At 51.2% G+C, this 27,474-nt stretch overlaps 1 protein-coding gene across 1 annotated transcript in view; it reads right to left on the reverse strand.

The window, feature by feature from the left end:
- Positions 1 to 24,509, reverse strand: part of TMEM132E (transmembrane protein 132E) — a 67,211-nt gene extending 42,702 nt beyond the window's left edge. The window contains exon 1 of the mRNA XM_035300844.3: positions 22,865 to 24,509. Within this exon, the coding sequence (XP_035156735.1) occupies positions 22,865 to 23,426 (562 nt within the window). The 5' untranslated portion in view covers positions 23,427 to 24,509. The remainder of the gene's footprint in view (positions 1 to 22,864) is intronic.
- Between the last annotated feature and the right edge of the window lie 2,965 nt (positions 24,510 to 27,474).

Here is a 27,474-nt window from a genome sequence, read left to right on the forward strand (position 1 = left end):
AGAGAGAATAATCAAATAGATGAAATAAAAAAACGATAAAGGGGATATCACCACAGATTCCACAGAAATATGAACCATCATCAGAGATTATTACAAACAATTCTATGCACATAAACTAGTAAACCTGGAAGAAATTGATAAATTCCTGGACAGTTTCATCCTCTGGAGCCTAAACCAGGAAGAAGTCGAAACCCTGAATAGACCAATAACAAAGGCAGACGTTAAGGCAGCAATTAATAGCCTACCATCCAAAAAAAGCCCAGGTCCAGACGGATTCACAGCCAAATTCTACCAGACATACAAAGAGCAGCTGGTACCACCATTCCTTCTGAAAGTATTCCAAACAATCCGAAAAGAGGGAATCCTTCCCACATCATTTTTATGAGACCAACATCATCCTGATACCAAAACTTGGCAGAGACTCAACAAGGAAAGAAAACTTCAGGCCAATATCCATGAGGAACTTGGATGCAAAAATCTTCAATAAAATACTGGCAAGCCAATTGCAACAGCACATCAAAAAGCTTATCCACCATTATCAAGTAGGCTTCATCTCGGGGATGCAAGGCTGGTTCAACATACGCAAGTCTATAAACGTAATTCACCACATAAACAGAACCAAAGACAAAAACCACATGATTATCCCAATAGATGCAGGGAAGACTTTTGACAAAATTCAGCAGCCCTTTATCCTAAAAACCCTCAATAAGCTTGGTATTGCTGGAACATATCTCAAAATAATAAAAGCTATTTACAAAAAACCAACAGTCAATATCATACTGAATGGGCAAAAACTGGAAGCTTTCCCTTTGAAATCTGGCACTAGACAAGGATGCCCTCTCTCCCCACACCTATTCAATATACTATTGGAAGTTCTAGCCAGAGCAATCAGGCAAGAAAAAGAAATAAAGGGCATTCAGTTAGGAAAGGAGGAAGTCAAATTGTCTCTATTTGCAGATGACATGATTGTATATCTAGAAGACCCCATCATCTCAGCCCCAAATCTCCTGAAACTGATAAGCAACTTCAGCAGTCTCAGGATACAAAATCAATGTGCAAAAATCACAAGCATTCCTATACACCAATAACAGACTTAAAGAGAGCCAAATCAAGAACAAACTGCCATTCACAATTGCTACAAAGAGAATAAAATACCTAGGAATACAACTAACAAAGGATGTAAAAGACCTCTTCAAAGAGAACTACAAACCACTGCTCAACAAAATAAGAGAGGACACAAACAGATGGCAAAACATTCCATGCTCATGGTTAGGAAGAATCAATATTGCGAAAATGTCCATACTGCCCAAAGTAATTTCCAGATTCAATGTTATCCCCATCAAACTACCAATGACCTTCTTCACAGAACTGGATAAAACCACTTTAAACTTCATATGGAACCAAAAGCAAGCTGGCATAGCCAAATCAATTATAAGCAAAAAGAACAAAGCTGGAGGCATCACACTACCGAACTTCAAACTACACTACAAGGCTACAGTAATCAAAACAGCATGGTACTGGTACCAAAACAGAGATATAGACCAATGAAACAGAACAGAGGCCTTGGAGGCAACACCACACATCTAAAACCATCTGATCTTTGACAAACCTGACAAAAACAAGCAATGGGGAAAGATTCCCTGTTTAATAAATGGTGTTGGGAAAACTGGCTAGCCATGTGCAGAAAGCAGAAACTGGACCCCTTCCTGACACCTTACACTAAAATTAACTCCAGATGGATTAAAGACTTAAACATAAGACCTAACACCATAAAAACCCTAGAAGAAAATCTAGGCAAAACCATCCAGGACATAGGCATAGGCAAGGACTTCATGATCAAAACACCAAAAGTATTGGCAACAAAAGCCAAAATAGACAAATGGGACCTAATGAAACTCCACAGCTTCTGCATGGCAAAAGAAACAGTCATTAGAGTGAATTGGCAACCAACAGAATGGGAAAAATTTTTGCAGCCTACTAATCTGACAAAGGGCTAATACCCAGAATCTACAAAGAACTAAAACAGATTTACTAGAAAAAAACAAACAAGCCCATTCAAAAGTGGGCGAAGGATATGAACAGACACTTTACAAAAGAAGACATACATGAGGCCAACAAACACATGAAAAAGTGCTCATCATCACTGATCATTAGAGAAATACAAATCAAAACTACATTGAGATACCATCTCACACCAATTAGAATGGTGATCATTAAAAAATCTGGAGACAGATGCTGGAGAGGATGTGGAGAAATAGAAACACTTTTACACTGTTGGTGGGAGTGTAAATTAGCTCAACCATTGTGGAAGACAGTGTGGTAATTCCTCAAGGACCTAGAAATAGAAATTCCATTTGACCCAGCAATCCCATTACTGGGTATATATCCAAAGTATTATAAATTGTTCTACTATAAGGACACATGCACACTAATGCTCATTGCTGCACTGTCTACAATAGCAAAGACTTGGAACCAACCCAAATGCCCATCGATGATAGACTGGACAGGGAAAATGTGGCACATATACACCATGGAATACTATGCAGCCATAAAAATGAGTTCATGTCCTTTGTAGGTACATGGATGAACCTGGAAACCATCATTCTCAGCAAACTGACACAAGAACAGAAAATCAAACACTGCATGTCCTTACTCATAGGTGGGTGTTGAACAATGAGAACACATGGACACAGGGAGGGGAGCATCACACACTGGGGTCTTTCGGGGGGAAATAGGGAAGGGACAGCAGGTTTGGGGATTTGGGGAGAGATAGCATGGGGAGAAATGCCAGATGTAGGTGATGGGGAGGAAGGCAGGAAATCACACTGCCCTGTGTGTACCTATGCAACAATCTTGCATGTTCTTCACATGTACCCCAAAACCTAAAATGCAATAAAAAAGGAACAACAAACTCTTGAACGTGCAGTAGCCAAGATTGAGAAGCACTGTCTGAGTTCTAGTTTTCACAAAAGTGTTTCCTTTCCCTGCAACCAAATCCACAGATTACCAAATTCATACCTGCCCTGTCCCCCTACTCTCCCCTCTACCCACTGCTTGGAGAAGCAGTGGCATCAGCCATTTATTTTGCACATGTCATCAATGAGGTTGGTATACTCTGAAAGCCCCAATGTAAAGGCCACCATCAGAAAAAGGAGCTCTGAAGGTGAGGACTGGATGCACCCCATGATGGTGCAACTGCGCTGACAGCTAGACAGTAGGGCTGAGCAGCATTAGTGGGCGCCCCGTGGTGGGGTGTTCCTCATGCAGGTTTCTAGAACGTGCCCTAGTGTAAGTCATTCATCTTCTATGCTCTGATTCTCCATATACCCTCACCTCAGGTTCTTCTGAAGAGACCTACTCTGGACAGAACCAGGAACCTAACTCCCATCCATCTTGCAAGGTTTTGCCTGAGGCTCGCAATGCTCCAATTGGGGCCCTCCCCCTCTGTTTCTCCTTGGGACGCCTGTCTTTACCTTGACTGAGCTACTTATTTTCATCTGCCTGGACTCAGGTCCACTCCTATGAGCAAGTGTCTGTGAGTTCTGGAAGTGTCAGTAAAGGGTAGCCGAATGTGAATATCTGAGGCTGGGGGCCAGGGTCTGCAGCAGCCAGGGGCTGGACTGGATCGCCCAGCATCTCTTCTGGTGGGACAATCAATAGTTCTGTCCGTCAACACCTCCCCACCCCAGGGAAACCCAAAACTTCTAGGCCAGGGCCAAGTCCCATCCTGGGTCTCAAAGGCTCCTGCTGAGTAGGCTCACATCCCCAAATTGGTGGAAGGTAATTTCAACATTTGTAACAATTATTCACTTAATTGGGTTCCAATTACATCAGAGAGGAAGCAGAGGGCTGTGTCTGTGTTTGTTCTCCTCCTTCCACCTTCTGCACATCTAAGGGAGTGCAGGGAAGATGACAAAGGGGCTTTATCTCATCTGGAACAATTCTGCCTTCTTTCAGGGGCGGGCAGGGCCTTCCTGGGTAGGCCCCGCCTCCACTGACTGAGCTTCCCCGTCCCCCCCTCCACCAGGGCCTGCATTTCTAATCAGGGGCTGGACTCATTCCAGTACTAGAGGGTGCTGGGTACCCAGCAACAGCCAATCCTTCTCCTGGGCTTCACCCCAGCTAGAAAGCAGAGGGGAGCCCAGGGAATCAGGGGCCAGACAGGTGATGAGACTGTCTGATGGGACTGTCCCCGCCACCGTGCCATGTCTCCCTAACTGCCCCATCATCTGATGGGCTCAACAGCACCACCCAGACCCCTATCCCCATGACACAGTGGAAGTGGTCTTAAGAAGGGATCAAGCACACCAACAACTTGCCAGCTGGGCTTTCTGGGGGTGTCTCAAGGTCTTCCATGGGGTGACAGGAGAAGTTGGGACAGATGAGACATTAGGGAGGTACCTACAATCTCCCTTCAACCAGTAGTTCTGCTTTTACTAGTATCCTCTATTATGTGCATTATATATAATACATGTATTACATGGAATGTACGCTATATATTGTAATGCATTAGCTATTACATATGTACTTTACTGGCTAAAAACGTTTTAGAAAATTGCTGATTTAGTCCAATTCTGTTGCATCTCAGACAGGGAAACAGAGGCCCACAGGGAGGGAAGGGACTTGCTCAAGGCCACACCACCACTTTAGGGGCTGAGCTGCTAGGACTGAGGTCTCTGGGCAGGATCTCAGTCCCCAGTGGCCAGGACATGGCAGAGCTCCGTGGGCAGGAAGTGGGGAGGAGAGTATGAGTGGAGATTATGGATGGAAAGTTCAGCCAGGCCAGAGGCTCATGAAAGCCACCTCCCTAGAGCTGGTGGGGCCCTCCTACCTCTGGACTCTGCTCCCTGGCCCACACTGGAAAAAAAGCTGCAGTCATGAAGGTCATGATGGTGGCCAGGAGCTGAAGCTAGGTTCACCTCCATGGGGGATGCTGCCACAGTGCCAGCCCTCTGGCTGTATGCCCTGCCCCAAGAAAAATCATAGCTGGAGTTTCTGGCCAAAGGATCTCCTCAAAGGGACCACAGCTGCAGAAGGACACATATCCAGTCAGTATCTGGCACACAGTAGGTATTCAGGAAACCTTTGTAGAATGCAATGAATGAATGAATAGTTGACTGAATCAACGGAAAAGATCCTAGGATCTTCTTCCTAGGAATCAGGACCTAGATTTCTAATCTGGGGTAAAAGAAATAAGGCTCTATAAAGGAACTGGATGTGGAACAAGGCAAGTTAGACTCAGGGGGACTTCTGAGTGCCCTTGGAGCCCTGCCAGAGGGAATTTGCTGTCTGATGGGGCAGGCCAGCCTCTCCTGGAGAAGCCCCTCATCTGAGAAGGAGGCAGTCTTCTCTGGAGGAGTTCCCAGACTGATGTGGGAGGTGCAGGTCTCCCTGGGGAGAGTCCCCAGTCTGGTGGTGGTAGGGGAAGGGAAGGGGAGGATAGTGCTGCCCTGGGGAGCTCCCTGTCTGATATGATGACTGCAGCCCTGACTTGGGCAGCCTCCTGCCTGAGGGAGGAGGCAGGGCTCAGGCTGAGGCATAGCTCCCCCTTCCTAGCTTTGGAGAAGAGGGGTAGCACGTCTGGATGCTCTGTGGGAAAGAGCCAGGAGGCGCAGCCAGGAAGGAGGAGAGCCATCGACATTCCGGTCAGGCAGGCAGTCGCTGAGTTATTATTATTTCTTTCTTCTTCTTTTTTTTTTTTTTGAGCTACTTAGAGCAATTTACAGAAATCATTTAGGGGCCGTTTAGGGAGAAGAGAAAAGATGAAGACTTTTAAAGGCAAAGCCCAGGGACGGTTTTATGCAGATCAGCTTTGCAGGGATGTGGAGGAGAATCTGGATTCTGAGAAGCAGCTGCAGGGCTCTGTCCCCCACACCAGGGCTGGGAGACCCCTTGGGAATAGCCAGGGACCAAGGAAAAGGAAGTGAATGTTGGACCAAGGGCTGAGACATGTGAGGAGAAAAGCAACTGCCAGGAATGAGTCAGCCATCCCATGCCTCAGTTTCCTTTTTTGTGACTGGGGCACCTGCATGGGTGAATTTGATGCCACTGGGACCAAGCTGAATGGGTGTGACACATCCTCTATGTCACTAGGGGCTGAAGGAGTGGCCTTGAGACCTAGAACCCCGGAGTCAGGGTGTTAGGGCACAGGAGGAGTAGAGGACACTATCTTCTGAGCTAGAGTCCTGCTCTGCTAATTCTGTCTCTGTGACCTAGCAGTCCCTTCCTGTCTAAGTCTCAGTTTCCTCATCCATATAATGGGAATCACGATTGCCAATTTCATGGATGAGGCTAATATGGCATATGATGTTTAACTATTTTTAAACTGCCAAGGGCTCCAGACTCCTTGGTCATGGTGGGGCACAGTGGTGAACTTCAAGGGGCTAGAACCTGATCTTCGAATACCCACTCCTCTTACCAACACTCCAGACTGGGGAAATCTCTAAGGATGGCCTTCACTGTGCTGGGATCAGAGGCCTGCACTGGTTGCTGGGGAATACAGGTCGTGAGTGTGTGCATGCATGTGTGTTTGTGTGTGTCAGAGACAGAGAGATGGGAGAGGGAGAGGGGTTGGGGTCCTAGGGAGGGGAATGGAGGGAAAAATAAGAAAACTCGTCACATATTTAGCAAAGCCTTCCCCATTGTTCACATTTCATGCTGTTTGCGCTGTGATTATTGGAGACAGAATCTGGTTACTTGATGTAAACATCAGGCCTGCTGAGGCGCCTCCCACATACAGCCCCTGGGGAAGCCACTGGTGAGGGTACCCACAGCTGCAACCAACCAGCTTCCTTCAGCAGTTATTGGCCTTGCTGCCCCCATCAATGTGCTCATGTGAAACTAAAGACACAAGGAGGAACCCACTGGCCTGGGAGTCAGGAACATGGGTCTTAACCCTGGCTTTGTAACTTCTCCCCTCTCTGGACTTTGGTCTTCCCATCTTTAAAACAGAGATGGTTCCAGGTGAGAGGGCCTGAAGCTCCCTGCTAGGTCCCGGCTCATGTTTCTTTGACTTTAAAGATCGCACCTGGCCAGGCGTGGTGGCTCACGCCTATAATCCCAGCACTTTGGGAGGCTGAGGCGAGTGGATCATGAGGTCAAGAGATCGAGACAATCCTGGTCAACATGGTGAAACCCTGTCTCTACTAAAAATACAAAAATTAGCTGGGCATGGTGGTGCCTGCCTGTAGTCCCAGCTACTAGGGAGGCTGAGGCAGGAGAATTACTTAAACCCAGGAGGCGGAGGTTGCGGTGAGCCGAGATCGTGCCATTGCACTCCAGTCTGGGTAACAGCAGCAAAACTCCATCTCAGAAAAAAATCACACCTTATTGGGCAGCCCCCTGTCCCACAGTCCAGAGAGTTCAGAGTACAAACAGGCTCTCAGTGCAGGCCCCCACACACTGATCTAGCGCCAGCTGTATGCAAGGCACCCTGTAAGGAGGTCTTCCTATTGGCTGGCATCAATAATGAGGATAATTGGAGTATCTGGTTTATTGAGCATGCAGGCACATGCTGGTACTTTACATCTGACAGCTCATTGAATTCTCATGATCTAAGAGGTGGGCACTGTTTGGTATAGCCCACCTTACAAGTAAGAAGACTGAACAAAAGTGGGAACAAAAGTGACTCCCATCAAGTTGCTGTCAGAGCTGAGGTGCCCTAACTCCTGGGCTGTGCTCTGTTCAGCACACTGCAGTGGCTGAGTGGGCAAATCTCTGGACAAAATGTTACTCCATGGTGCTGCTGGACCTCAACTCACCAGTTCACATAGATCTTGCAGTGGTTGCTACAGAATGACAGGAAGCCACACCTGGCCCTCTCCAAAGTTCAGGGAGGCCAGTCACTGCTCTTCCAGCACCCTGGCATCAATCACACTGTGCTGAAATTATTTGCATCCTTGTCTCATGTCAGCCAGCAACTGTGTCTTCACCTCTGCATTCCTGAGATTGCCACAGTGCTTGGTATGTGGTAGTTGTTCAAAAACATGCTCACACCTGTAACCCCAGCACTTTGGGAAACTGACGTGAGCAGACCAGTTCAAGCCAGAAGCTCGAGACCAGCCTGGATAACATCGCTAGAATTCCGTCTCCAAAAATAAAACCCCAAAAAGCCAATTAGCTGGGCATGGTGGCATGCACCTGTAGTCCCAGCTTCTCCTTGGTAGGCTGAACAGGAGGATTGTTTGAGCCCAAGAGTTGGAGGCTGCAGTGAGCTATGATCATGCCAGAGTAAGACCCTGTCTCTAAAATAAAAAACAAACAAACCTGTGCTGAATGAAACAATAGGGAGTGTCTATTTGAGCACCTCCTACAAGCCAGGCGCTGCTCCAAGCACTTTACATGCATTAACTCATTTATTCATTATAACAACTCCATGAGAAAGGCACTCTTACCATCCCATTTTATAAATGTGGAAACGGAGCCACAGAGAATTCAAGCAATTTTTCCAAGACCACACAGCTGGGATGTGGCAGATGAATGTGTTAATGAGTGAATGAAAGAATACATTTTCTCTCTCTGGTTACTGCCAATCATGCCACCCAATCTGTCTTCACAGTGCCTCCTTGGGTGGAAAGGGTGAGCAAATGGGAAGCAGCAGGCTCCCGATTCATTCATCCATCCCACAGATAATCACTGAGCATCTCCTCTGCGCCAGGCCCCAGGAGTTGGGGATACAGCAGTGGACAAAACAGATAGCCTGTGCTCTCAGGGGCTTTCATACCAATGGGACACATAACCATGTCACATGTCAGGTGAAGGGAAACAGAGCAGGATGAGGGGACAGAGTGAGGGTGGGCAGGGCTGCTTTAGATAGAGGGTGACCAGGGAGAGACTTGAAAGAAATAGGAGGTAAGAGGCAGGGAGTCATGCTTATTTGAGGGGCAGCAAGGGCCAGCAGAGTCCCTTAGGCTCTGTGCCTGGCAAGCTGGGGACAGAAAAGAAGCCAGTGTGACTGGAGCCAAGCAGGTGAAGGGGAAGATTAGATCAGAGAGGTAGTGTCGGGAAAAGGGACAGATCATGCCGGTGGTGTGAGCTGCTGTGAGGACTTTGGCTTCACTGTCAGCGAGGTGGTTCTGAGCAGAAGGGTGACAATTTGACTTGTGGTTCACAGGATCTACTGGCAGAAGGGAAGGGAAAGTGGCCTTGGGAGGCAGCTGGGAGCCACCTACCCCTGCCCTGGGAGCTGCTGCCTCTGAATGGATGGGAGTCATCATCGACAGCACAAATCATGCTGGAGCTGAGCCGGCACTCAGCTGGGCAGGGGATTTCCGAGACAGACAGCAGGAGGGAGAGTGGGCTCAGCTCATCAGCACCAGAGCACTGACTCTGGGTCCCTAAAAATGCCTCCAATGGCAGAACTGGGTATAGATAAGCCCATAGGCAGCGTCCAGCCTTATACTGTCCTGTTGGGTGGCCGCTCACCACATGTGGCTGTGGAACAACTGAAATGTGGCTAGCTGGCCTGAAGATGTCCTGCTAATAAGGGCAGAATGCACAAGGGATTTAAAAGATTTAATACAAAAGAACAAAACATCTCATTCATAATCTTTTATACTGATTACGTGTTTTAACTTTTTATTGTTTTATATATATATATTTTAATGTAGAGATAGGATTTTATTTTGTTGCTCTGGGTGGTCTCGAACTCCTGGCCTCAAGGGATCCTCTGGCCTCAGCTTCCCAAAGTGCTAAAATTAGACATGAGCCAGCACGCCTGGCCCTGATTACATGTTGGAATGACAAATGTTTGGGCATATTGGTTAAAACATACTATTAAAATTAATTCCACCTGTTTCTTTTCGTGTTTTATGTGATAACTAGACATGATTAAGTGAAACATGTGGCTCGTGTTGTATTTCTATTGGACAGTGCCGATGCTGCTCAGCCCCCTCTATTTCAAAGACAAGAAAACAAAATTCCACTGGGAGGAAGGTTTGTCACAGGGCATGCAGTTGGCTGAGAGCACAGCAGTGGAAAGAGCAACACCAGAGGTGGGAATGTGTTGGGGGGGGGAATGGTGGGCCCTCTGGGTGGATCAGGCTTGTCTGAGGTGACTCCTAACGGTTCCTTGATGCCAATGATACCCTTATGAAATAATGATTATGGCAACCATTTACTGAGCCAGCACTGACAATGTCAGGCGGAGTGCATAACTGCAGTGGCTCCATCCTCAACAGCCCTGCAAGATGGGTAGGTTTTTCTTATTGTTTGCACATAAAGAAACTGAAACTGAAGAGTAATATGCCTATGGTCATCCAGCCATCCTGCTAGGAGTGGACGAAGAGGCTCCTGCTCCAGGATCTTCAGGGTTTGAGCCTGTATCTGTCCCCATATACCTTTAGGCTGCAGATTAGGGACGCCTGTATTCCTTGTCAGAAACTCTGTAACCCTAGACCTGCTATCTGGCATGGCAACACTGACCTGGTAGTGTGTAGACAGACATTATATCCACCTTAGGGGCCACCACTGGGAGGCTGCAAGTTTCAGGAAGCAGTGGCCTTGCAAGCTGGGTACAACTTTGGCATTGTGGAGAGGGCCAGCTGTCGGACTGAGGAATGCCTCCTCCACCCCAGGTGGGCTGCAGAGGCACTGGGAACACGGGGCAATGCCTGTGACTGCTTTCCTGGGAAGGAAAGTGGGGAGGGAGGGAGCCAGCAGCTGGCCACTGCTGTTTTTAAAACAAGCAGCACGTTGCTAGGAAGCATCAAGGGTAAAAGGAAAAAAAAAAAAAAAAAAGACCCCAAGCAAAACGAAACAAAAAAATGCAACCACCAAAAAACAGCTCTCCGGGAAGTCTTCAGCACTGTCTTAATCATGCTTCCCAGCAGTAAGGCCTGGCTCTAAGCAAGGAGGGATGGAAAGATCCCAGCTTACCAAGCCCCTGCAGCAAACACGTAGCATTCATTCTGGATACTTCCAAACACACCGTGGGATCTCATTTATGCGACAGCCCAGCCTGAAAGAAGATGTTACTCCCATTTTGCAGATGGGGAAGGGGAGGTTCAGGGAGATGCCAGGCAAGTGCTCCTGGGTCACCCAACTATACTGCAGCAGGGCAGGCAACCCACACCAATTGAACCTACATCTGTGTGACTTGAAGACTCACCACCATTCTCTGGCATGACTGGTTCATAAGGCCTTCCTGGGGCTCAAATGCTGGCAGTGACACCTGTGTGGATCTGCTCCTTCAGCCGCTGGCTGGCTGGCTGTTGGGTGAGGAATGAGGAGGGAGGCTGGCTCTCCATTAACAATAGTAAGGGAGGCCGGATGTAGTGGCTCATGCCTATAATCCCAACACTCTGTGAAGCCAAGGCTGGAGTATCACTTGAGGCTAGGAGTTCAAGGCCAGACTGGGCAACCAGGGCAAGACCTCGGGGAGAGAAAAAAATTAAAAATTAACCAGGTGTGATGGCATATGCCTGTAGTCCCAGCTCCTTGGGAATATGGAGGTGGGAGGATTGCTTGAACCCCGGAAGTTGAGTCTGCAGCCAGCCATGATCACACTACTATACTCCAGCCTGGGTGACAGAGCAGGACTTTGTCTCTCAAAAAAAAAAAAAAAAAAAAAAAAAAAAAAATAGCAAGAGAGGTCCCATCTCTCTCTAGGTTCCCTTACTTGGCCATGTTCTTCAGAACTCCTGATTGGACCATAAAGATGCTCCTGTACCCCAAGGGGTCAGAACTGGCCATGAAGTCACAGGCATGTCCCTTCTGCTCTCTGGGCCTTGGCTGCTAAAATAAAGACACTTCCAAGTACTGAGCCTTCCTGCTGTGGGCTCTGTAGCTTCTATTTGCCATCCAGTCTTACAGAGCTGGAAACCTAAGTCAGGCTCCTGGTAAGCAGCAGAACCAGCACTGACACTCAGATGCATCACTCTGGTTCTAAAGGTGAGCTCTTTGCCATGTGGTGGTGCCTTGGATGAATTCTAGTGCTCATTTCCCATCCCAAGACCCCCACTTCCAGATCAGATGCTGCAACACTTCCTTCAGCATTGCTCCCATATGCCAACTGTTCCCTGACCAAGTTACTGTTGAGAACCCTGCTTTGATCATGTCACTCCCTTATTCCATACCTCTCTACAGCTCCCTAGCATTCCATGGAACATTGGGCCATAGTTCTGAGGGGTCTTTAAAGATCACCCAGGTAAAGAGTTACCAATTACATACCCTGAATTTAGTATCGTATCTTGCTATTTCGTCACAGGCAGCCTGGCTTTCTCCCACCAAGACTCTGAGTGTTAGTTGGCCAGTGACTTTTTTTTTCTGTGTTTTTATCTTACCCAGGGTATCAGACAAACAGTAGATGCTGACTGATTAGTCTTCAGAAGCAGAATTCTTGAACTTAGTCAAGGGCTCCTAAAGTGGCACTTCTTCCATGAAGCTTTCCTGGATCCCTCTAAGAGTAATGAGATTTCTCCCTCTTCCTCCACAATGCTCGGTATCCTTTGCAACGTGTCTATGACTCTGCATTTTATTACAATCTGTGCAGATGTGAAGTGAGGAAGGCAGAGAGTTTTGTTTTAGAGTTGAGTGTAGGGAAAGGGTGAGAGTAGAGGAGGAAAGCTCTGAGTGTCAGGACCAAGCCGCCAGAACAGAGTCCGCAGCCAGCCCTGGGGGGATGATTCCTGGTGTCCAGCACAGGGTGTGGCTCATAGCAGGTGCTCAGTTTATAAGTGACTATTGAGATAACTACCTAGTTCAGTACTGCTCAGACACAGTGTGTGGTCATTGGTGGCTGGAGGTGGGGTGAACTTCCTAGGTAGGAGGGCTGGCTATGCCCCCGAAAGGGAGTCCAGCCCTCTGCACTATGCCAGTCCCCTTGTCTCTCACCCCATCACCTCCCACAGCATTTCAGACCTCTCCTGCACGGGGCTGGCTGATGGCAGCTTTTCTCCTGCCGAGTACAGTCATAGAAAATTGAGATCATTTCTCTGCTGTGTTGGCAGCTGAGAAAATGGCCATTTTTCTTATTTCCAATCCAACAGTTCCTTCTTTTTGGACAAAGACCCATAAGCCAGACTCTCCCCAGGAGGGACAGAGCAGGGGACAATGTGGGTCATCCTGGGGCGGGTCACCTCCTTGGCGAGGAGGAGTGGGCTGCAGCAGTCGTGAGGTGGCAGGGCTCCGGTGGTGGGTGGAGGGACCACCAACTAAGGCACTGGCAGACATAGAACAATGACAGGCAGTGAGGTCAGAGCAACACGTAATCCAGGGCCATTGCGGGCTGCTCAAGGACTCAGAAGTTGACTTTGCAGTCCCTGAACACAAGGGTCCCCAGACCTGCCACTGTCACACTTTCCAAATCAGGGTGGTGTAAGATCAGACAGGCCAAACAAGTTCATGTAATCATTGCCCCTGAACTGGTTTTTTTTGTAATGGCAGGTAATTAGTAAAGAAAATCCAAATCTGTGAAAGAAATTGAAGGTTGCTTAGCATCCTGAATGTCCTGGGAGACTAGAGCAGCTGGCCTGTGGCCTCCATCATGACAGCTCCCTATTTCCCTCAGCCTGCCAGTCACTGTCCTACCAGGGTGCCCCCAGCCCCATCTCCTCCTCCTTCCCAGTCCATTGAGGTGCTCTGCCCCACTGGCCTCCTTACTGTTCTTTGAATGGTCAAGCACACTCCCCCTAGGGCTCTTATCCTGGCTGGTCCTTCTGCCATGAAGGCTCTCGGGTATTTACCTCCTTAACATCGTTGCTGAAGGACATTCTATCAAATGGTCATTGGTATTAATGCTGTGCATCCCTTCCCTACTCACACCCCCACCTCAGAATTCCCAATTTCCCTTACTCTGCTTCCCTGCCTTTAGATATGTGTGTGTGTGTGTGTGTGTGTGTGTGTGTGTGTGTGTGTGTGTGTAGCACTTGCCTTCAATCACAGAACTTTGGGAGGCCAAGATGAGCAAATCACCTCAGGTCAGGAGTTCAAGACCAGCCTGGCTAACATGGTGAAACCTTGTCTCTACTAAAAATACAAAAATTAACCAGGCATGATGGTGTGCACCTGCAATCTCAGCTACTCAGGAGGCTGAGGCAGGAGAATCACTTGAACCCAGGAGGCAGTGGTGCAGTGAGCCGAGATGGCACCACTGAACTCCAACATGGGGGACAGAACAAGACTCCGTCTCAGAAAAACAACAACAAAAATCACTTGTTGCCTTTCAACATATATAATTCACTTATTCAATGCATTTATTATTTACTGTCTGCCTTCCCCACCTCCAGCATATTTAAGAATGTATATTGCACATCCCTCCCCTGACACACACCCACCACTGGATTTTTGTTGTGGGGTTTTTTTGTTGTACAGGGATTTTTGTTGTGTGCACTGACTACAACCAAGTGCCTAGAACGGTGCCTGGCCCGTAGTAAGCACTAACTGAATACTTGTTGAGTGACAACGTCTCTATGTACATGTATGTGTACAATGGTTCATTCATTGATTCATTTGATAAGTCATTGACTGCCTAGTTTATTCCAGACATCCCCTCCCAGGCAGACTGGGAATGCAGAGACAGGGAAGAGACCACACATGGTCCAGGTCCATCTGAGCTTTGGGGCAGCAGGAAGCCAGGCAATGAGGAATGAAAACTATGGCAAATCTGCAATGAGTTGCAGTGAGTAGTGGGTCCTTGTTCTTCTTAGAATAGGGATGGGCTTCCAGGAAGAAGTGGTGGATATGCTCTGGCCTGAAGGCTGAGTAGGCAATGGAGAGGAAGAGTGTTCTGATCAGAGGGAACAGCATGTACAAAGACTGACATGAAAAAGAGCATGATTTATTCAAGGGACTGAAAGAAGCATGGCAGGCAAGGGGAGAGAAAGTCTCAGGAGGAAACTGGAGGGGTCAGTGGGCCCTGACAGCACGGGATAGGACTCACTCAGGTATATAGAACCACATGGCTGCCCACCTGCATCTGTGCTGATTCTGTTTGCAGGAGACAGAGAGATATGACAAGAAGACCTCCGAAGGCAGGGTCAGAATACCTGACTTCAAGAGCCAGCGTGACCAGGACTCTGTTGAGCCTCAGCTTTGCCCTTCATAAAAATGGAATCACAGTGCTGCCTTCAGATAGCAGCCACTGTGACAATCAGATGCCATCATGGATCTGAACTGGTGTTAGAATGCTCAAGCATAGCAGTTTGTGACTATGAGTGGGTGTGCACGAGTGCGCACCTGCGCTTCTACCTCCCACTGACACCCTCCTTTCACCATGACAAGGCCACTGCGTCCCCTGTACCAAGCTGCTAAAAATACATTGGTTTCCCATAAAAACCCTAGAAGAAAATCTAGGCAAAACCATTCAAGACATAGGAGTAGGCAAGGACTTCATGACCAAAACACCAAAAGCATTGACAACAAAAGCCAAAATAGACAAATGGGACCTAATCAAACTCCACAGCTTCTGCACGGCAAAAGAAACAGTCACTAGAGTGAATCGGCAACCAACAGAATGGGAAAAATTTTTGCAGTTTACCCATCTGACAAAGGGCTGATATCCAGAATTTACAAAGAACTCAAACGGATTTACAAGAAACAAAACAAGCCCATTCAAAAGTGGGTAAAGGATATGAACAGACACTTTACAAAAGAAGACATACATGAGGCCAATAAACATATAAAAAATGCTCATCATCACTGGTCATTAGAGAGATGCAAATCAAAACCACATTGAGATACCATCTCACGCCAGTTAGAATGGCGATCATTAAAAAATCTGGAGACAACAGATGCTGGAGAGGATATGGAGAAATAGGAACACTTTTACGCTGCTGGTGGGAGTGTAAATTAGTTCAATCACTGTGGAAGACAGTGTGGCAATTCCTCAAGGACCTAGAAATAGAAATTCCATTTGACCCAGCAATCCCATTACTGGGTATATATCCAGAGGATTATAAATCGTTCTACTATAAGGACACATGCACACGAATGTTCATTGCAGCACTGTTTACAATAGCAAAGACCTGGAACCAACCCAAATGCCCATCGATGATAGACTGGACAGGGAAAATGTGGCACATATACACCATGGAATACTATGCAGCCACCAAAAATGATGAGTTCATGTCCTTTGTAGGGACATGGTTGAATCTGGAGACCATAATTCTCAGCAAACTGACACAAGAACAGAAAATGAAATACCGCATATTCTCACTCATAGGTGGGTGTTGAACAATGAGAACACATTGAGACACAGGGAGGGGAGCACTACACACTGGGGTCGGTTGGGGGGATTAGGGGAGGGACAGGTGGGGGTGGGAAGTTGGGGAGAGATAGCACGGGGAGAAATGCCAGATATAGGTGAAGGGGAGGAAGACAGCAAATCACTGTTACGTGTGTACCTATGCAACTATCTTGCATGTTCTTCACATGTACTCCAAAACCTAAAATGCAATTAAAAAAAAAGAAAAAAAATACACTGGTTTCTGGACCAGAGCCAGGCTCCCCCAGAACCCTGGGGACTGAAGTGGGGGAAGGGGAGACCATGAGGGGCTGAGAAGGCTGTGGGGTCCCACAATCTCTGGGCAAAGTGGTCATCACTCACTATCAGACCCTCATCATGCAAGAAGAAAGGCTACCCCTGAGGTCTAGAGCTGTGCCTCCCTCATCATATTGGGGCCTCTCTGGAGATGGGACTGTGCCTCCCTTGTTATACTGGGTCCTCCCCAAGTCCAAGAACCATTTCCCACCTCCTCTTTTCTTCTTCAGAAAAGGAGAGAGGTTGCCACTCAGTGTGACTGTCACTGATTCTGTTTAAGGGTTGGCCAGCTCCAGGTCTGTGTGCCTGTGTATGTGGGGGCAGTTTGGGGGTAAGGGTGGGGTATCCTAGCTGCCTGTTCTCTTAGGGACAGGGCCCTGTGGGGTCTGAAGTTCAGTTCTGGGATTCTTGGATGGAGATACTGCTGAGAACCTGGACCATTTTAAGAATCATGCTCTTCATTCTGGTAACACTGGGTACATCATTCTCCCAGCTCCAGTGGTCATGAAAGCCAGGGAAAAAGAAAATCTGAGAAATTCTGCCAGCAAGCACATATCCTGCCCACTGCCATCAGTTTGAACTGAACAGAAAAAGTCATGTAAGAGAAGAGAATAACCATTTGCTCATTCTCACAGGCCAAAAAGATGTGGGTGAGAATGCAGCAGGAAGGATTAAAGTTTGATAAAAAAGCAGAACTTTTCAAGAGCAGGCAATAACCTAGATAATTTAGGCAAAAAGAGATTTTCTTCAATTATCTTTTCTACTTCCTTTTATTTTTGGCATTGAATTATTCATCCTTGCACTCATTCATTCATGCAACAAGCATTATCTAGGTAACTGCTTCCATTTCCACTTCATCTTGCTGGGTTATCTGCTAGCCAGCAGGGTCTGGGGTGGAAGTGTGGAAGGGAGATACTGATGCCTGGACTCGGATCGTGGGTCCTGTGACCACTCTAATGGCTTGCTTGTCCCCAATCGTCACAACACTGACCTCACTTGTCTAGGTCTGCCCTTTCTCTGGGCAGTCCATTTGTTCCCCAGAGACCTGTGCAGTAGCTAGCTGAGTGCTGGAGCACTGTGATACACTGTCTCATCCTTGGGACATGTGTCCTGCTGGAGAATGGCAGAGCCAGCTGAATTGGTGATAGGAAGGCCTACTTTTCATCTAAAAAGACAGAGAAGGAACATTTTTAAAGAAATTTATGTTCCTAAACACACACACAAACACACACAACTGGTTCATTAATCTCTTATTAAAATTCTGTGTTAAGCACGGGCAAGGAAGACCCTGGGGAGGAAATGGGGAGGAAGAATCGAATCCACTTGTTAGCATCTGCTGCAGGCATCAGGGGAGGGAGGCCTGGGCTTGGGCAGAGGAAGATGAGGGAGGTAGGAAAGGGCTTCTTCATCACAGAACAAAAGAGTGGAAAGGGGGCTTGGAGAGCACCACCCCCTCTCATTTGGGAGAGCAGGAAAACAAGACTCAGAGAAATAGGTGAAATTCCTGTGGCCACAGAGCAAACGGATAACAAAATGAGGGTTTGAACCAAGATATCCTGTATCCTGAGGACTGTGTGATTTCAAACTGCTTTGAATTTCAAGACTTTGGACCTTTGTCTCATCCCCAGCAATCGGACTTTGAGCTATTGAAAGAGAGCTGGGGATCAGGTCTGGAACCCCTCACATTTCTTTCATAGCTCTTGGTAAGGTTTATTAAGGAATGCTACTGGTGATTGATGATCATGACTGCTTACACCAGAGGCTGGCTTGAGCTAGAAGCCCATCATTGGAAGAAGCTGCAGAGACGAGGGACAGTAGAGGTGGTGGAATCTGTTGAGGAGTCTGGGGTATAGACAGCCAAGCCAGGAGCCCCATTTGGGCTCTGGTGCTTGTTTTGATTCCAGAACAAACTTGCAGAATAGAGTGACCTTGGTCAGTCCCTTCCCTGTGTGTCCATTTCCTCATCCACATAAGGTTGGATTTGGTGGTTCCTCTTTCAGTGTTGTGGACATCACTATGTGCAGGGCAACAGGATGAGACCCTGCCCCCAGTGCACACTCCCCTGCCCCAGGTAGGTGGGCCACACCCCAGTGGTGGGAGCTGGTGCCTCTCAGGGTTTCAGTTTCTGCAGCATCGCCGGCACCCACTACTAATCTGAGGTCCAGGGTCTATCAGCTCCAGACAGGCCCCCGGCAAGGGCCTAAGAGACACCCAAGTCCAGCACTGGTATTCCACAGTGGCCTTATCTCCCACAGCGAAGCACCAGCCGTCCTCAGAATGGATTCCAATAAAGCTCATTTTCTGCCACCAAGTTTATAACACATCCCCACCTACTGGTCTTAAACATTAACAAGGCTGTGTTGTGGAATACGGCTGCGTGTGGCCAGAAGGAAGATGGGTGTGGGAGAGGAGAGGCAAGCATCATCCCTCATGCCTAGCAGTAAGGGGGCCTCCCAAAGGCTGGTGCTTACCCTGTCCTGCTGTGTTCCTCCTGCATCTCCAAAAGGGCTCAGGGCTTGGGTGATGGGGGGCTGGGGGTGGGGTGTGTGTATACAACCCATAGAAGAAACTCGAGGTTGCTGGGCTGGGGATCACAGAGGTGAGGACACATGTTTTGAAATCATGTATTCAGAATGACCCTAGATGCAACATTTGTATCCTGTGAGACCATGTCGTAACATGTCATCTGAGACATATGGATCTTGTATGGGACATGGCATGGGCCTGCTCCACTCTCTTGCTCACTTACGTGGTATCTCTGCCTGTCTCCTCCCCTGCGCCTCTTCTGCCCTCTACCCCAGAGCTCCCTTTTCAACTAATGTTGAGAGGGTCCCTTGATACAGAGCTGTCCTCCCACTCCATCCATTTCTTCTGAGCACCTGCTATATGCCAAACACTGGCGAGTCATGCAAACACAGAGAAGACATGGCTCCTGTCCTAAATGCAAGAACATGGGGATCAGGAGGATTACACAGGTAAGCATGCTCATGTATAGGCTTCACACAGCAGCCTATGAGGAAGGAGTGCTAGAAAAGTAGCATGAAGTGCCAAAGAAGTCCTGGAAAAAGTTCATTTATTTCTACTGGGGTTTGGGGGCTGCCAGTGAGAAGCTAGGGGGCAAACTAGGGAGGCTTCCTGGAGGAGGTGACATTTGAACTCAGCTTTGAAAGTTAAGTAAGGATTTCTGGAGGTAGAGTATTCTAGATGGAGGGGCTGGTGGATGCAAAAGCAGAACAGCAGGAAGATGAGAAAAGCAATACCTCATGGGGCATAGTATCATGGAAGTGAAGATGTGGACTGGGACAAGATCATAAAGGGCTTTGCATGCCAGGGCAATGATCATACCCTTGATCCTATAGGTGGTGGGGAGCCAGTAAGGGTTCCTGAGTAGGGAGCTGACATAATCAACTCTCTTAACAGATTTATCCACCACCCTGCCCCCCAAACTCGTATTCGAACTAACAATGGTGCCAGAAGTCTCCCCAAAGATGACATACAAGTAAGTGGCCTTCACAGATATTCCCCGAAAGACAGGTGGAGACTGGGAACAGCACGGAAGTGCCCAGACACACCACTCTGCCTACCTCATGGGCTGAACTGGGCCCTGTAAAGGTGGTGGGGCTTCATTCACACATGGCCTCTGTCCAGGAATCCTGGCACAAACTGGGAAGGAGAGAGACAGGCCAGAGACCACATTGGCTGTGGAAGACAGGGAATGTGAGGGAGGCAGTCCAAGGTCACCCTGCCCGGTGGCGCCAGAGTCAGACAGAAACAAACCCAAGCTACTTGGCTCCCAGTCTGGCTGTGTGGTCAACCCTGTGGCCTCAGTTGCCTGCCAGGCACAGAAAACTGCAACTGTCCATCTACCCCCCCAGCATTTTAGAAAAGCCCAGAAACCCCAATCAAGAGTGAGCTTGAAGGGAGATGAAGTCCCTGTACCCTGTTCTTAACAGAGGGAAGGGGTGGCTAGGTGGGCATCAGGCAGCCCCTGGAGGAGGGAGGCCCAGGGCAGATGGGGTTTTATTGTGGGGGATTTCTATCATGCTGGCCTTACTTATCTGGGGGATCCTTTAAGTATGTGCTGGCGCCCATCTCTAAAGTAGGGGAGCCTGAGACACGGGATGGCAAAGGGAGTTCAGGACTCAGGGAAGGAGCTTGGAAAGGGAGCCAGAGAGTCAGGAGGGGAAATGTCTTCTCAGTGGGGGGGACCACAGGGTCCTCAAATGTCTTCTTTCTGCTCAGGCAGCCAAGCCCTCTGCCCTTATTTGTGCTGTCACTGTGTTAGGTGCTGGCTGTGTGGGGAGACAGGGAGCCCTTGGCTCTGCTTCCACCAATCCAGGACTAATGGGGCACAGAGAGTGCACTGGTGCCTAAGGGAAAAAAGCAGGCCAAGACCAAGACCAGGGGAAGGCAACCAGGACGCAAAGGCCCAGCTGAAGTGCATCTTAGGAACAGGCAGGATTCTGGCAGGTGGGGAAGGGAAAGGGATCCTTAATTCCAGGCTCAGGATCAGGAAGGTGGGCAGAGGGGCCCTACTGACAGAGTTTAAGCTGCCTATCACTAGCGTTTGAGGTGAGGCCATGGCTGGGTTTTGGGAAGGGAATTCTGAGAGCAAGATGTAAGTAGAGGGGAAGAACCCACCTAGACCCAGGCCTCGGTTTCTGGGATTTCTCTTACTGGGCAGGAAAAGCCCCCGCCGGCCAGTGCTAGGTCACAAGGGAAGCCCATGTAGCTCCAGTGTGCAGACAGGCAGCCCACCTCCCTCTCCCCCACCCCCATTCTCAAGGTGGCACACAGACCCTAGAGATTTCTGGTTCCCCCGCTGCACTTCCACATTCTCCCACCTCACCCTCGCCCCGCTGCTGACACGCTGGTCTGCCCATTCCTCCCATAAAGAACTGAGGTTAGCTGTCTGGCGAACTGAACGCAAAACAACACCGCTGAAGTCACCCGCAGCCGGGAATAACCAATCCACCGGTAGTCACCCGCAGCCGGGAATAACCAATCCACCGGTAGTCACCCGCAGCCGGGAATAACCAATCCACCGGTAGTCACCCGCAGCCGGGAATAACCAATCCACCCGTAGACGGAGGTCGGCCTGCTCCCCTGCCCCCTCCTAGCCCCAAGACCCTACGATTCCGAGAGCCCATTCCTTTTCTTATTCTTTTAAGCTTGAGAATGCGCTTTGGTCAGGGTGAGAGAGGCCGCTTGGTTAGAGACCCTGAGCACACTCCTGGCGAGCTCCGGCAGGTTCTTAGGAACTGGGGAGATCTGAGCAAGAGCTGAGCCTGGCACATCGAGGGCGCTCCACCAATGCGGGGAGCCCACTGCCCTCTCCATCTAAGCACCCTCCATCCTGCCTGAGACTCATCCCTCAACACGGGGCATCGAAACACCACCCTCGCCCCTCAACCCCGCCACGCCTTGCTGGTTAGGGAAATGTATCCCAGGTCTGTTGGTTCCACATTGGGAGCGGGCAGAGGGCCCCGCTTCTCTATCCTCCTCTCGAAGCGCTCTCCCTCCAACCTCGATCTGTGCCCCTCGCCTCCTGGAGCGTCTCCAGCTTGCGGAAGGCCCGCTGCAGCCTCTTTCTGTCTGGTCTGAGTTCCCGCTTTGGGGGACTGTTCAAAGACCCGCTGCCGCCCACCGGTATGCCCGCTGTCCCACCGCTAAAGCGCGCCAACCCGTCCCTCCCTCTCCCACCCCCTTTACCGCGTAGCCCGGGGCGAGCCTGAGGAGCAGACGCAACAGATTGCAGAACGCGAGAGCGCGGAGCCCGCTCCCTCCGCGCGCCGCCAGCGGCCCCGGCCTGTGCCGGTGCCCAGACCCCCGCCCTCTGGGCTCGCCTAAGCCGGCCATTTAGATGCAGCTCACAGGACCACCGGCGGGCGAGCCGCGGCGGCTCGCGGGCCCCGAGTCACTCCACTTCCTTTCCGGAGGACCGCCGCAGGAAGCAAGGCGGCGGGCGGCGCGGCCCCGCACCGGCCTGCGCGCCCCGGGCGGGGAAAGACGAGATCCCGGCGAATCCCAACAGCCCCCAGCCCGGCCGGCCGCAGGGAGAGACGGGGCCGGGAGGCTGCCGGGACGCGATCCTGAGGATCTCTGATCCCTCTAGATTTCCGTGGGCGGACACGCCCCCAGACCCTCGGGTTGGAACCTTTCTTTATAAGCCGGAGAGGACTGGAGCGACGCCCTCCCCCCACCCTTTTCTGGCGCCGGGCTCGGTCCCCTCAGCGGGGCTCGCCGGAGGGCTCGGAGGCTGGCGGTAACTCGAGCTGCAGCCCGAGACGCCAAGCCCAGAGTGGCGGCCGCGAGTCCAGGGGGTGTGGGTGCCCCTCCAGCGGCGCCTGCCGCATCCTCACCCCGAGTCAGCGCCCCGACACTTACCGTGGGCCAGCAGCGCAGAGAGGCAGAGCAGGGCGGCGCCGCCGCGGCCCGACATCCCCGGGGCCATGGCTGAGGCGGGGGCGGGAGAAGTCCGAGAGGGCAACAGTCGACGACGACTTGGCCCCAGGCTGGGCTTGGTTACATCCAACTCGGGGCGGCCGTGGTGCCCGGCTGTCTCAGATGCAGCTCCGGGGCCAGAGAGTGCAATTCGGGGACACTTTGCGGGGAGGGGGCGTCCCAGACGCTGGCGGCTACACCCTTGGAGCCGGTGGGGGCGCAGCTCCGGGCGGGAGGAGCCTCCACCTCCCCCGGCTGGTGCCCCCTGCAGGATCTGCGAGGCGCGGGGGGAGCCGCACGTGCGGTCCCGAGCCCGGTGGCTGCAGGCGTCCCGGGGGCTGCCTAGAGCCCAGTGCTGAATCCCCGGGCCCCACGGCCCAGCTCGAGTCCGAACTCGCTCGAGGGTGCAGACTTCCAAAGCAAGCCCCAGTTTCCCCGGCTCCGGTAGTAACCCCACAGGGATAGCGCCGCTTTCTTCCTCTAAGCCCCTGCAGCAGCCCAGCATAAAAATCCCAGGTCAGGTGCAAATGAATGCTGTCTTTCTCAAAGAAAGAGAAAATCCAGGCAACTTTAATCCATCTGGAGAAGGAAAAGTTTCCGTGCGGTGCTGAGACCGGCGACGCAGGTCGCCACCACCCTAGGCGACGCCTAGACCGGATGCCCGAGACCGGCCAGATATTTGTCCCCTCGCAGGGCTCGCTCCTCGACTCCAGCGCGCTTTCTCCAGTCAGAGCCCGGGCTCCACACAGGCCGGCTCAGCGCTGCCTGCCGGGGCAGCAGCTCGGCGGCTGGGGCAAGGGTGGCGCGGCCGGAACGGGCTGCCCCATGACGATGGGGCTTGGAGAGTCGAGGGAGAGAGAAAGCTGGCTAATGCGCCCCGACCCAAGCCCTTCCTACCCAGGGCGTCGACTCCAGCTGGATGACCACAAACGCTGTAGGATGCAGAGGGGCTCTGCCAGCTCGCTGCAGCTCCGGGCCACCCCTCTCTCAGCTCCGGTCTCGCTGTCTCAGCAGAGGGGCGCGCCACCCCACCTCGCTCCTCGTCTTCCCTGGGGGGACCTGCACAAACCTTGAACTTTTCTGGGGTTCAGAGTCTCTGACGCCTCCTCCCCACCGCCCCCGCCCTGCCCCCGGACGCCCGCTCGCCCGCTGTCTCGGTGCGGCCGGGCATCGGCTCCCGCTCTCTCCGAGTCAGTTTGGGCAAGCGAATCACCGCGCCAGTCCGGGCTGCGGGAGGTGAGACGCCGGCACGGCGCCAGGGGCCAGGGGAGCCGGCACCCGCGCAGCCTGAGGCCAGAAAAGCTGCAGCTGGTGCCTACGGGGCCAACAGGAGAGGAGGTGCCGGCAGGGGAGCCGGCTCCCCATCGACGTATGTCGGGGGAGAAGAATCGAGGAGCAAAAAGGAAGAGGAGGTGGGGGGAGCCACAGTTGCACGAAGCAGCCGCCGCCGCTGTCGCCGCCTCCTCGGCGCTCGCGCCGGCTGCTCCGCCGTAAATGACTCGAGAGAGACACACACACTCGCGCTCGCTCGCCCTCCTCCTCCGTCCGGGATTCAGCGCCCACCCGGACAGAAGCGGGCGCGGAGCTTGGCGCGCTCGCTCCCCTCCCCTCCCAGATTCCCCGTGGTCACGTGGCCCCGGAGCGCGCGGCCAACAGCTCGCGCGCCACGGAGACTCCCCCCCACTCCTAGCTCCCCCTCCTCTGTCCACGTGTCCATTCCGCATTACCAGCCTGGGGGCGCGCGCGGCTCCTTAATGAGATACGGGCAAGGGCCTACCTCGCGACTCCTCTTGCCCCTGTTTTAGGTTTTTTTTCCTATCGCCGGCTGGCGCTGGGGCCCGAGTGGGGCCGGCCAGCTGCAGCGGCTGCGTTTCTCCCGGGTAGACGCCACCGCAGTCACTGATGTCCCCTTTCAAAGGATGCACGCTCCCCGCTGGGTGCGGGAGGTGTTTTGCAGCCGCTCTGCCAGAGGCGCGGGTAGGGGGCAGCCTACCCCCATCCCCAGATTCCGCTGGGCACTGGCTGGGAATCAGCCTCGCTGTCGGGCCCTGTTCTTCTCCGGCCGCGGCGGCTCTGGGGCTCAGCTTAGTGCGGGATGGGTCTGGGCGCAGCTGTGGGAGATCTATTTATTCCGCTGCTAGGGAAGGAAGACGGAGAAGAGGAGGGAACCTGCTTTCCTACAAGTTGTTTAGCAAGCCTCTAAAGAGGCATGAGATGGGGGTGGGAAACTGCCCCTCTTCCACACTCACCCAGGCACCTGCTGACTAGGGGGAGGGGTGGCTGGAGTGATATTCGTTCCCACAATCAGGCCCTTTCCATTAGAGTGCAGCCTGGATCAGACCTTCACCCCTCATCTGTCACCCAGGCATTGGCCCCAGAGCAATGATTTTGTAGCTTCATTGAGTATCAGCTCCAATCCCCAGAGGGTGAATTTTAATTCCACACTATTCTGGAGGGACAGGGCCTTCAACCCCATGGACATGTCCCTACTGGGGGGGATATGAATCTTGAGGGTCACCCCTCCATACCTGTGCACTCAACTAGAGTGAGAGTGTGGGGCCAGGTCAGAGCAAGGCCAGCTAGGGTACTCAAACCCTGCCCTTTATCTGCCTGACTCCATTCTAGCCCTCTTGACCCTGAGAGTTTCCTTTCATCCAGGACAGTGACATTTTGCTTTTGGAAAATGTGCTTGCGTTTTTCCTATAAGCCTTCCTCCTCCCTGGCTGCTGGCTCTTGCTGCCTCGCTTGGTACTGGTGCCTGCAGAGGGTTGCTCTGGGCCTTCCCCCACTCCCACATCTGTCTGGAGCTGGGAGGTGCAGCCAGGGAAGAGCTGGCCAGCTCTTGGAGGCCCTGGGGATAGAAGGTGCTGGAGTCGTCAAAGAAAATGATTCTCATTAGGCCCCTAATGCCTGATGGCAATTAATGTCACCCAAGGGCTTATTCACCAACCCACTGAGAAGCAAGCTAGCAATCAGGCTCCGTGGGGGGAGGGGGGAAGGGGGAAAGGACCACCACCTGAGGCAGGTGAGGGCTTCAGGAAGAGGAGGAAGGAAGCAGGAAGGGTCCTCCATCCCTGCCCAGCACCCCATCGGAAGGGACATGGACCCTGAACATGGCCAGAGGGAAGAGATGAGGTGCTTTTCTGAGCCCACCTTCTCCTATGATGTGGATCAAGTTTCCTTACTCCACATGTGTTCCCACTTGACGCTGGGGTTGGAGGGGCAGCAATATCATCCCTCTCCCAGCTGTCTGTGGAATTAGCAGTGTTCTGGTGAGGGTGAGCACACTCAGATACCGGGTTCTTTTCTCTGCACCCCCATCTCACCCAACTTATAGCTCTTATGTGATGGGAAAATAGACCTCCCTTTGCCAATTCAGTTTCTTTCTTCCTCCCTTCCTCCCTGTCTTCCTTCCTTCCTCCCTTCCTCCCTGTCTCTGTTCCTCCCTTTCGCAACAGTACAGTAAATATCTATCTCCAGCATCACAGGCATTGTAGGTACAATGGAGAGCAAGAAAAAACTAGCCCTTGTCCTCATGGAACTTACTTTCTAGAAGGGAAGGCAGACACTAAGCTTCTAATTGCTTGCAGTTGTGGTATGATTTGGCATCATGAACTTTGCTCATCTTATGGAGAAGACTGAGGCCTGTGGTTGAAAAGGGAGAGGGCGCATCCTGCTATCTTTAGAGAATACAATTTCAGCCCCAGGTTCTTCCTGTACCTCTGATATGGATCTACCCTTCATGGACTGGAGCCTCCTGGCAAGTCCACATGCCTAATCACCCTCTGACTCTCCATATGCCAGATTTTCCTCCTCCTTGCCTCAGGAAAGTGAAGGGCAGCCTATAGCCCATCTGGGGAACAAAATATGACTCCAACCTCTGGTGCTCCATGGACCTGTCATTCTCAGCAGTGTAAATCCTACAGCTCAGAGAGAAAGCAGTTGGCACAAGGTAGACAGTCAGTTGCTTCAGCTATTCCAACCCTGCATATCATTTACCTGGAAAGGGGTTCATACATTCTCTCTGCCTTTCCTGCCACCCCAGCAGACTGCCCTCGGCCTCACCTGTGAGTCCTAGTTATGGATTCCCAACCAGCACTGCCGCCAAAGCCTAGATAAGGGAAAGTCAGAGAAACGACCCCAAGTGGATCCCAGGCTGGAGAGAGGACCTGGCATGTGTGTACGTTTCTGTCCCAGATGAGAACCTGATCAACTTAAGGTGGTAGTATCTCTGCTGTTTCCTTCTGTTTGTGTCTTTCTGGACAGAGGATTGGCAATGGTTGGAGGCTATCTCAGTCACCAGTTCCCAGGTGATGCCTGGAACAGCCCTGTCCTGCCAAGGAGCCAGGCAGCAAGTGGAGTTCTGTCCCAAGCCCTAGTGCCTTGCATGGATGCTTATCAAGGACCCATATATAAACTGGCACCCACTTCCTCCCTTGCCTGACCTGCCCTCATGGTGGGCCAAGTGACAGCTGTCCTTCAGCATGCCCCTGTTTTTCAGAATGCCTACCATAGCAAACAATAAGACTGGCTAATGTGGAGCATCACAAAGA

The sequence above is a fragment of the Callithrix jacchus genome, chromosome 5, assembly GCF_049354715.1.
Source record: "Callithrix jacchus isolate 240 chromosome 5, calJac240_pri, whole genome shotgun sequence".
NCBI lineage: Eukaryota > Metazoa > Chordata > Mammalia > Primates > Cebidae > Callithrix > Callithrix jacchus.